The following is a 12025-nucleotide window of genomic DNA, read 5'->3' on the forward strand; positions in this document are numbered from 1 at the left end:
TCTCTCTCTCTCTCTCTGTGTGTGTGTGTGTGTGTATATATATATGTATGTATATTATGTGTGGATAAAAGTAGAAGGTTTAAGCAATACCGATGTTAAAAGAAAACCGGGAAAACATATGTGTCTACATATCTACTCTCGCAAGAGCAAGTTAGAATTGTACGTTTACTCGATAAGGATGGAAAGTGAAAAGCGCGAGAAATCCCGTTTGGTTTAAATACTGCCACCAATGGAATGAAGAAATTGCCGTTTGTACGAAAACGATTGCGTGCGAATAAGGAATGATTGCGAACTGTTAAAAATGCATATTTGCAATCGAAGCGATCTAACTACTATATAAATGGCATTTCAAATTTAGACGAAGGCCGGCCAAGAGCTATATAACGTTGTTGTAATTAATTTTATTTTGTATGTAAGTTTCCTAGTACCATTATCTCGGTTTTATAATGCTCATGTAATTATAGTCGAGTCAATAATTAGTCACAGTCATTCCAGCGAATGACTCGTCTTCGATCATTCGCCGAACAATAATCGTTTCGTCTTTCGATAGAAAGAAAGATCGACGAAATAAAACAAAATTTAATATCATTGTCTTCTATTGTTTCATCTCGGTTTCTTTAATGTTTCTTCGTTTTTTCTTTTTCTTTTTTTTTTTTTTTTCCTATAAACGTGTATATAAAAATGATTTTTCAAGCGAGACTAATCTGTACGAATGCATAGATTTCAATAGATTTTTCCTTTTCGCGGGTAAAAACACGAGCCAATGGGATGACTCGTTCGTGATGACGTCATCGAAGAGTAGATTCCTATGCTATTTAAAAGTGATCGCGCGCGTACGCACACGAGTTTAACGCGAGCACTATAATTTACATGAAAGCGAATTTAAGATCGATCTCGTTACATTACTATCTTCGATATAAATCGTCGACCAATCGTCGATCGTATTGAGAACCGTATCGATCTTTTTCTTATCGCTTTCGTTCGATGTAACATGGCCGTTAGGTCGGTCTCGACTCGTTTAACGCGTTTCGTTTTTCAAAGTATAACTTCGTAAAACCTCGTGAGACTTCGTTTCGGTAGAGCCAATCGGAAGTTGGCGTGTCTAAGCAGGTGTTTTCGCGTAATAATACTCATGCTAATCGGAGCAGCCGAATTTTCGGTTAAAGTAGTCCTCGTCAGTCCCTCGTCCGGTCGTTATACGTACACACAAATAGATTCGAATACGTTAATTTCGGTTCGTCCAAACGAGAATATTCGAATTCGTGGACTACTTTTCAACTGTATCTTGTAAAAGAACGAAAAGAGAAACAAAGGAAACTTGTTTTTGATTAATCGAATAAAAAAAAAAACCGTCGAAGAAGCGAGTTTTAATTTCGAGAAAAGAAAACATTCGATGTATGTTTGTTAATTTCTTCAGGGACGCACCGGCACGCACACGTAAACTTATTAGTTCGTTTCATTGAGTTTCGATATTTCTTTAGAAAAGAATAAAAAAGAGAAAAGGAAGAACAAGGAAAAGATGAAGATACGACGAATTTTTGTTCGTTGTAAAAGAATACTTTTACGTTTTACCTTGAATTAAGGTTAAGATTGTACATATGGAAAAGTTCATATTTCTGTTATTTGATAAAAAGAATTATATACATAGCTATGATAAAAAAGTATATTAGATTTCAATAATACGTATTGAATCTGGATAGACATAGCGATATTAACAATATTTTACTAGAAATTATTAGAATTACGCGTGCGTGTCGAGTGTTCGTCTAAAGAGGTTAAGGTATGAAGAAAAATAAAAATAATAGAAAAATGTCGTAAATGGGAAATAACAAGGATTGAAGAAATTCATTCCGATAGGGTAAAAGAGGTAAATATTTATTCGATATACGGTCTTTACACGGTATTTCTTTTTCTTTTTTTTTTTTAATGATTTTTTTTTTTTTTCGAATGTTACGTATAGTGTAAAAAAAAAACAGTTTTGTATATATATAAACGTACATACAAATACAAGTGTACACATATATACGTGTATACACATATACATCAGACATACGATAGTTCAATTTTTTCGTTTGAAATTTTAATCAAAAGGGTATCCTTTGTTCGGTATCGTGCAAGTTGTTAGCAGGGTTCGAACGGATCGAGATCGGCGGGAATCGAGCGGCAAGTATACTCACCGCGTATACTTCATAGTAGTAGTCGCTCGTCGGAAAGCCGCGAACGTTGTGCTCGGCTCGGTGCCACTTGTAGTTCGATGTCGGAGAGCGTTCCGAGTTGACCGCGCGCGCGCGCGCAACATACAGCAGACGTTTTCTTACCTGCCAGTCTCGGACTCTCCTTTGCCTCTTTTATATCGTTTGTATCGTTCGTCTGTGCTTCTTCTTCTTCTTCTTCGTCTTCTTCCTCTTCCTCTTCTTCTTTTTCTTTTTCTTCTTCTCCTTCTTTTTCTTCTTCCTCCCTCCTCCTTTTCTTTCTTTCTTTATTTAATCTGTATTTTTTATTGTTTTCCTTCATTCGATCTTTCTTCATTCTTCGTTCGATCTTCCTCGAGTGTGTGCTTTTCATTGTCCTACCGTTCCTATCGTTAGTACGATTTTCGTGAGGAAGGATAGAATGCGAAGGATACCATGAACGTACCCATCGTGTCAGGCGACATCGTAGACGATGAAGATTACAAGCCACGTTTCGTCAGGGTAAGTTCATTCATTTGAAATTTTTATTTACGAGGTTACGAACGAACGAACGAACGAACGATGACCACGAGAATGACAAACGCTACGAAGATTTTCATTAATCGTCTTATTCGCTCCTTTTATTTTTATTCAACTCTCTTTTCCAAAGTAAAATTCAATTGCTTCTTTTTCGTTTTCTTTCTTGTTTCTTTTATTTTCACTTTTAACAACAATCGTCCGACCGAGAAATTTTATGAGGAGTTATTATACGAGCTATCGCGTTTGAAAATATATGCTAGTTCTTGTTTTATTTTTCTTAATTTTGAGAATGATACTTGTTTTGTAACTTTAAGAAAGAAAAAGAAGAAGGAGAAGGAAAAATCTTTTCAATCACGATTAGAGATAATTAAATCGTTATCCTTATTGCGCGGCAAGTTAATACGAACGTTATATACGAAGATATTTAATAACATTGTTTACGTTATTTCTTGATTATAGTTGATATAAATGAAACTCATTAGCATACCTAATAATACTAAATTTTTCATATTTCTGATTACTTGGTAATCTTTGAAATTAGTTGTTATTTTTGAGATGACTAGGAAATATATATATATATATATATATATATATATATATATATAATAAGGATATACATATGCATCTACGTACATACGTACATATGTATGTGTATACGTATTTGAATTCTATATTATTAAAATCAATGACACAATAATTTAACGACCTGCTTGTTACTTCTATTTATTATTATAGAAGTAATATTGTATTCAATACAAGCACCGTTAATGTCTCCTCACGTCGTTCGAATCTATCAGCTGTCTCGCATCGAGTTACGATATATCCCTTCTTCGAGTTTTCGATTTATCGATTTATGAACGATGATGCCTTCCACGGTATTTCTTTTGGAAAATATCAATTCGCTTCTAATCTGTAATCGTAAGAACAATCATGAAAAACGATTCGAAACGTTAATTAAACTCGAAGGTTAACTTTTTCGAGTTTTTCCAATAATTCCCGATGATAATGGAATTTGTAAGTGTAATACGTTTGTAAGTAAATAATAGTGGATATTTAAAGACGTCGTTAAACGATATTGAATGACATTTAAAGGTAACGTGGGTGAGTACATCATACCGTCATTCGGTCGTACGGTGATGATATTTAAATGGTGATGTGTAAAAAAATAAAAATCGAAAAATGCGATCGATCGATCTATCTATCTATCTATCTATCTATCTATCTATCTATCTATCTATCTATCTATCTATCTATCTATCTATGTATCTATCTAACTATTTTTTCACGAGTACACCAAGACGCGTACGATACGATAAATTTCACCGAGTTCGACCTTTACTTACTAGTTGTTACTCCGTTGAGATAGGAATGAAAATCCAAGCGGTCATTATCGGATGGCGCAAGGAAGACGAAGAAGAATTTCCTTTCACTCGAAGGTATCAGTATAAGCTTCCTAAACGTTTACCGAGATATTCCTTCGGTGTTTGTCACGTATTTTCATAAGAATTTTAAAGAAAATAGAAAGAAAGAAAGAAAGAGTATATCAATACTAATGAAATATATATATATAAATATATGTATGTATGTATATACGTATGTAATTGGAGTTTTCGAAGTATATGTATACGTATATATTCCAGTAATTATAAAAATGATCTTTGATTCCATGAATGAATAACGTTTGTTCATCATTACATACATATTTAACGATATGAAACATAAAAGAAATGATAAGTTAAATAATTGAATATTCTTTATTCAGACAGATATATTATTAATATATATCTAATCATATATTTATATAGAATGTATGTATATTTATTAAACATTTGTCATCAAAATTTTTTCAAGCAGAAAACCCAAAAAGCTTGTATATAAAACAATCTTTTTTTGTTGTTGTTGTTGTTTTTTTTTTCCCCTAAAATCTATAAATACATACATTGTCTTGCGACAAGAAGGTCATACTATTTCAAATAACATAAAACTTTTTTGTCACGTACATACTCACTTACATATCACACATAGATATCTATTATTCTTTATCGGAAGTTTTTTTTTTTTCTTTTCTGTTTTTTTTTTTCCTGTCAGACTTCTGCGAAGTTGAAAGACAGAAATAGAAGACCACGAAGGAGCATCTTTTGTTAAGAGGAAAGTCTAAGAACGTGTAAAAGACAACAAACGTAAATTCCAATGATATATACAGGGTGTCTCAGGTTTAAACGATCGAACTTGACCAACCCATGTGAGTACGTTTCATGAGTGGTGAAATAAAAAAGAAAAAAGAAAATGTTATATAAATATAAGTCCGCAGAGGCTTTATACAAAAAAGTCATAAGAAAAATATGAGACTCGAGAGAAATAGCGAGTTCGTTGTTGATATATCACAATGTAATAATAATAAAAGTGTTAAGAATTGATTGAAAGGATTAATGGTCCCCATTCAATTCTGAACTGAAGCAAAATAAGCATGAAATTCGGAGAGTGACGAATTCAATCTTTCTACGATGTCAAGCTTGCATTCGAAACGGAGAACGACATTTTGAAATGGAAATATAAATCGATCTTTTCTTTTTTTTTTTTATTCTTTTGTTTAAGATAATACAACGTGACAATAATAAAATGGATTTTTTTAATGAATTTTATATAACCAGTTTTTTTCTCTCTTTTTATTTTTATTCGAAGAATATATTCAAGTGAAGTTTGATCGTTTTAATATGAAACGTTATGTATAATACGAACGATCTGAGGAATATGAGGAAAGGAAAGATTATATGAAAATTATAATGAATTGATCGTTATTATCTACAGGAGATATTAAAAAACGATTAAATATGTCTTAGGGATCTGCCGTGTTATCTAACTTTATCCTTCGTATTGTCGTATACACAATGTTATCTCGTAAGGTAGATAGATAGAGATAGATAGAGATAGATAGAGACAGAGAGAGAGAGAGAGAGAGAGAGAGAGAGAGAGACTGGAACTCCTTATATATGTAAACACGTATATCCATAGGTATATACAGGATATTTCAAAAGACATGGACATAATTTTATTGTTTGATTCAGTACACTAAAATAAAAAAAAATGTTCATACTAACATATCCCCGATGTAAAGCCATTTATTTATTATACCAATTGTTATTTATCTCTGCTTTAATAGAAATTGCATGAAGTAAACACTTTTTATTCAAATACAATCTTCTAAACATCTCACCATTGAGATTTCGACTGGTTCAAAGTCGTCTGGTATTACTTTGAATTTGTTGTAAAAAGTTTTGTCTTTCTCATAGGTAAAAATCTATTGAATTTAACTTAATTGCTATTTTGAACGAGCGAAGTCTTAGTAATGTATTATTTCGAGCAATTTTTTGATAAACGATTGATACGATATTAAAATGGTTGTTAATATCTCGGAAACAAAGATCGTAAATTTTATTTTTGGATTCATATTTTATTCTGCTCAAAATCTATTAGTCAAGTTGCACGTCACATCTTTTGAAACATCCTATATATATATATACATACATATACGGAATCGTTATCTCCTAACGTGGAAACTGTAACATGCACGAGCCGTGACTTTGATGCACGCGCATCGAGAGAGCGCGTCGCGTGCGTATACGTTGTTGCTGGTACCTTAAAGATCTCTGCAATTATTTCAATGAAACGAGGAAAAAGTCACCTGACTTTTCTATTGTTCTTCGCTTGATTTCACGTCTCACGTTTCGCTTCGCTCTCTCGTGATCTTACGAAAATTTCTTCCGTTCTATTCGTCTTAACTCGGATCTTAACCATTCTAAAAACAATTTTTCATCCACTCACCTTCGTTTCTGCCTTTATCAAATTTATATATTATTTTCTATTCGTTCATCCATGTAAATGCAAAAAATTCGTTTGATTAATTAATCATTACGTATTTATCAATCGATTAAACTTCTTTGTTTTTATTTTATATATTCAATGAGTAAGTAATAATGATTTAGATAGAGTAATAGATATAATATGACTTTTTATCATTTCAAGAATATTGTATCAGGTTTGTTAATTGATTCGAAACAAATTTTGTGAATTTTAATATGTTAAGGAGAGAGATAATTTTTCTTTTTATGGGACAGGTACTTGTTAGTGAAAATGTTTATAAAAGCAGCATAAACACGGATATGGGTAAGGTAAAAAATGCAGTTGGTAGGATTACTACCGGTTGGAGTTATAGGGGTTAAATTAAAATTCGATATAAATAATTCATGATAATTAGAAAGTATTAAATTAATGTAATTTTTATCCTAATTTCTTTAATAACTTGCCACGCGAAGTATATAAAATATTAAATTAATGTAATTTCTTAATATATATACATACACACATATATAAATATATTTATATATACAAATATATATATATGTATGTATGTATGTATGTATGTATGTATGTATGTATGTATGTAGGGCATGGAAATATTTCAATTAGGACACTAACAGATCTCGATATCCTTGAGAATATATAACGAATAATCTTATATCTTTCCATTGGACCTTTTTTTCTTCTTTTTTTTATTTCTTCTCTTTTTTTTTTTGAATGATAACTAATCACCGTTCTGCCGTATTATTATCGTGCATGATAACAACGTCGAGATCGGAAAGGTTTGATAAAAAAATGTCATCGTACTGATATATTTATTTCGATCGATACACATAATTTTGTGTCATCTTCTTGCTCGATGACGCTCTTTTCTTCTTTCGTAATTTTGCAACGCGATCTCCGAATCCGCAAGAAAATTCTTGCGTAATAATAAATCTAATGGTTGGTTATGAGAATAATGTCGTTGTTGTGTTATACACGACGGGAGCAATAATTACCGTTCGAAGGGTATGTGATTTTTTTCGACCCCATTATATGTTTATACATATGTATATAAATAGGTATGGTGTAACTTATATGAATACAGGTTTAAAATATTATACATGTTTATTTATGCTTATATGTACAATAGTAATAAGTATTTATGTATATAGGTATTACAATATAATATCTAATGCTACGTTTCGTCTTTCGTATATGTGTATATGAAGCCAACGCAGTTTTACGTTTCGTCCTCGTGTTACTTTAACATTGATGCTACTACCAACGCATATATATATATATATATACACACACACACACGCATTAACACATTTAGAAAATGAGTCGACGTGTATACGACGAACTTGATCACGTGCAGTGTCTCTTTGTTTCTTTTTACTCTTTTTTTTTCTAGAGAGAGAAAGAGAAAGAGAAATGCTACTCGCATTAAATTTAATTATTTCAATTAAATTAATATCTTCTCTGTGAACGATTGTATTAAATAGCATACTTATCATTATTCTTTTTCAATTTAATTTAAACATATATATATATATATAATATATATATATTTTTAAATACAATATTTTATACTTGTTATTCGTAAAAATTAAAACTCTACAATTGCATAATGAATTTAATCGTGTATTAGAAATTTCTCCTGAAACATTAATAATAATTTCAATCAACTGCTGGATTTCCGTGAAAGCATTATGTGAAAAGCTACTGTAGCAATCATATACATTTTAAAATCTTAAGTGTTTATGAAGGGAAAAAGAGAAAAAAGTTTAAGAAAAAAAAAAAAAGAAAGAAAAAAGAAACAAAAACTTAAAACGATCAAGTTCGTCAGTACGTCTCTAATCTTCATTATTCATATCATCAGATCAAAATGATTTCGTTGTTGGGTAGTAATTCTCCGAAATAATTAACACTTGTATCGTCGGACAAGTGGCATGATTGTTTTTACAATTTGTCAGATTTATCGGACCGGTTTGAGAAGAATTGGAATATTGTTGTTGTAACGAGTTCGACCACTTTCAGGACAAGCTCGTAGACGCATCCTCCCGCTATATTCTCTTGTATGGTTACTTATATATCTGTGTGGGACGTGTATGTTTGTTTATGTGGGTTAGCCTCATTTGAAAGTAGATTATGTACGCAAGGTCGCCTGCTGTTCTTCGCTCGTTTCACGTGTTTTCCATGCGTATATTCCGTAGTAGAAAGAAAGAGAGAGAGAGAGAGAGAGAGAGAGAGAGAGAGAGAGAAAGAGAGGTTTCCTTTACATGCCGCCTGTTAACTTGGAAATTTTTTCAACTTGGCAGTTCTTACGTGTACATTTGTAAATCATATTTCTTTTATATCAAACAAAGATTTTTTTGTCGTTTTAATTATCGTACGTTTACGGTATATGCATAACCTACATATGTTTCAAATGTTTCATATGTTTCTAAGAAGTTGATAATCGGAAGGTGAGATAAATAAGAAGAAAGAAAGAAAAAAAAAAAAAAAAGAAAAAATAGGTTTCATAAAACAATGTCCGTCAAGAAAAATTATAAGAGCGGATATCAGATCACATATATTTATACGAGATATAATTGGAAATGTTTAATTGTTAGTTATGATTATTTAATGAAATTTTATTTTATGATTATTGAAAAATTTTGATAATATTGATCGTATTGGTAAAATTTGATAAAGAATCATATTCTTGTTTGATATTCGTTTGAAATATATATATATGATTATTTATAATATTGTATAGCAATGATTAAAATATACATATATTGGTATATTCCTCGGTTAAAGTTTAAAAAAATATTTTTATACTTCTTTTTCTCGAAGTAATATATCATATGTGATATTCTATGATTCGAAGTGTAAAGTAGAAATGATTTCGTTGGCTAGGTTGTATCGCTGATTTTTTGGAAAAGTGCAGAAATGCATTTAAGGTATCATTCGTGTATCGGAAGCTTAAGAATCGTTGAAATTTACGATACAACATTTTTTTTTCGCAGCCGGATTTCGAACTCGGGTTGATGGATTAGTAGAAAGCTGTCTACTATCATGTTATCTCTATACATAGATCACAGATCATAGATCATAGATCATGGATCAGAAATCCTGCATTTTTAGTATTTATAACTTCAAAATTTGTTCCTTTTCATATAAAAATAGTAAGAATTTTTGAGAAATTATAAATCAGACAGATTAAGACTTTTATATTAATAATTTTATATAAATCTCTCTCTCTCTCTCTCTCTCTCTGTATATATATATATATATTATAATTTTTAACAATTAAAAACGATATAATATTATACATAAAATTTAAAACATTAATTAAAAAACTTTACATGTATCATAGAAGATAATTGAATATTCTCATCTAGAGTATAATTATTTTATTAGAAAAATATTATATAAAACAACTTCATTCAAGATCTATATCATAATAAATATATATCTTTATTTTTCTCGGGAATTCTATATACCTCTAATCGTTAATAATTTCTAATCGTGATCACGTTCGATCTCTACTCGAATATGTACTCTTAACGATCGATCTAACTTGCCATACGTTGTTCCATTAATCCAGACTTCTTTCCCTTTTCCGTTCTTCGAGATCGCAAATAATGATTTCTTATGGTAGGTAGAAAATTCTTTCACGTATATGTATATGTATGTATCGTATTACATACATAGTATATATACTCAGTATAGGAAAGCGAAGTTATCCGGGACTTTCCCTGCTGGCACGATCCGTACTTGCGTAAGACACAGGACGAATTTAAAACAATCTCCATTGATCGTTTAACTCATGGCTGTTAAACTGCAGCTGTAAAAAAAAAAAGGAAGAAAATATATTTAACCGATGAAATTTCGTTGGATCGAAGAATATTAATTGTTCGAAAAAAAAAAAAAAAAAAAAAAAAAAAAAAACAAATTGTCTCATCGAACAAAACGAACGGCATCAATGATACTGTTCAGATACTTTCTCTTTTTTCTATTTTTATATCGTGCTTTAATATTAGTTCTGTTAAAATAAATCTTGTTTCGTAAATCTTTTAAAAAGAGAAGATCAGACTAATTCGATCGACCTAAAAGTTGTCTATCAATACTTTTATATATTTGTCCTTTTTTATTAATAATTAATAATCAACGGGACTAAAGTTACATCGAATCGAGTAGTTTTTTCGAACAATATCTCTATGTATTATTCAACTCCTTTAAAAATGTAATAAGGAAACTTTGACCTTCAGATCGAACGAAGATCGGAGCTCGATCATTCATTCAACGTCACATATACTCGTTCAAGATACATTCAGTATTATAAACTCGTTCAATATACTCGTTCAATCACCTTTAGCTCGATATACTACTCGCCAGGAACAGTCATTCACCGTTCAATAGTCCAAGTTTTTTTCTATACAAAGTTACGATCAATCTTATGCAGTTTTAGTTTCGTACTGAATATTACTTATTTTATATTTATTTTCTTGTTTTTTTCTTATTATTGGCTAATTGATTATTTAAAATTAATTTATTCGCGTGTCATAAAGCGGATTATTCGAGAGTGACTTTATCGACAAGCTTTCAAACTTTCCAGACGAAAATGTACTACGGTGAAATACTTAATGCGTTTAATTACGAAATTACAATATATTAATATTCAATACGTTTTTATAATATTGTATACGTTGTTTTTCTTTGATAGTGGTATAAATTCAACTTTGAGTTGAAAAAATGAGTCAAAGCTAATTTAAGCTGCAGATGAGAGTGAATGTTTCAACTTGATATTTACAATAATGAAATCAATACGATACAACATCCTCATGAATTAGTGAAAAGAAGTTTTTCTGTTAAATGAATAGCGCATTGATGTTTCCTTTACAATTGATATAAGTTCGTTTGCTATTTAGAAAAAATATTGTATCGCTTAGAGAATTTTTACAGAAATGGTAATATAATAAAAATAAATGTATTTAAATATTTTAAAAGCATGAAACGAGCTTATTAGCGTTTTAAAAATATCTTTAAATATGTTAAAATGCAAGGTATTAAATATCTCATAAGTAAGAAATATTTATAGATACTATTTTCAAGGAGAACAACTACAATGATCGTATATTATTTAATGAATATTTAATTAATCAAATAAATTAATAGTTATTCATTAAATGTCGTAGAAAGAATTATATAACTTCTATAATAGAAAGTTTCTATTATCTTCTATATATGTATATGTATTTTTTTTAAATAGGTCGTATAATATTTTTTTTTGTGGTAATGTCGATAGAAAAAGATGTACATTAAAGAGTTCATGTCGTTTATATAATAAATATATATATCTACATCAGAATATTTCATAGTATTTTATAGAGGAAGAAAGAAAAAAAGTGAGCTTTACAAATGGAAAAAAGGTCACGAAAGATGGCACGCCTAGAGGCGTCATGATTGGTTAGCAGCGCATGTAA

The 12025-nt window shown here is 30.3% G+C and overlaps 1 protein-coding gene across 2 annotated transcripts in view; it reads left to right on the forward strand.

The window, feature by feature from the left end:
• The first annotated feature begins 661 nt into the window (after positions 1-661).
• The window catches only part of LOC122630192 (rhophilin-2), a 41814-nt gene continuing 30450 nt past the window's right edge, over positions 662-12025 (forward strand). Inside the window, exons 1-3 of one of the 2 annotated variants that reach the window (XM_043814436.1) lie at positions 662-1867; positions 2119-2355; positions 2589-2693. In XM_043814436.1, the coding sequence (XP_043670371.1) occupies positions 2628-2693 (66 nt within the window). In that variant the 5' untranslated portion in view covers positions 662-1867; positions 2119-2355; positions 2589-2627. The remainder of the gene's footprint in view (positions 1868-2118; positions 2356-2588; positions 2694-12025) is intronic. The other variant, XM_043814437.1, reaches the window with a different exon arrangement.

The sequence above is a fragment of the Vespula pensylvanica genome, chromosome 6 (assembly GCF_014466175.1).
Source record: "Vespula pensylvanica isolate Volc-1 chromosome 6, ASM1446617v1, whole genome shotgun sequence".
NCBI classification, from domain to species: domain Eukaryota; kingdom Metazoa; phylum Arthropoda; class Insecta; order Hymenoptera; family Vespidae; genus Vespula; species Vespula pensylvanica.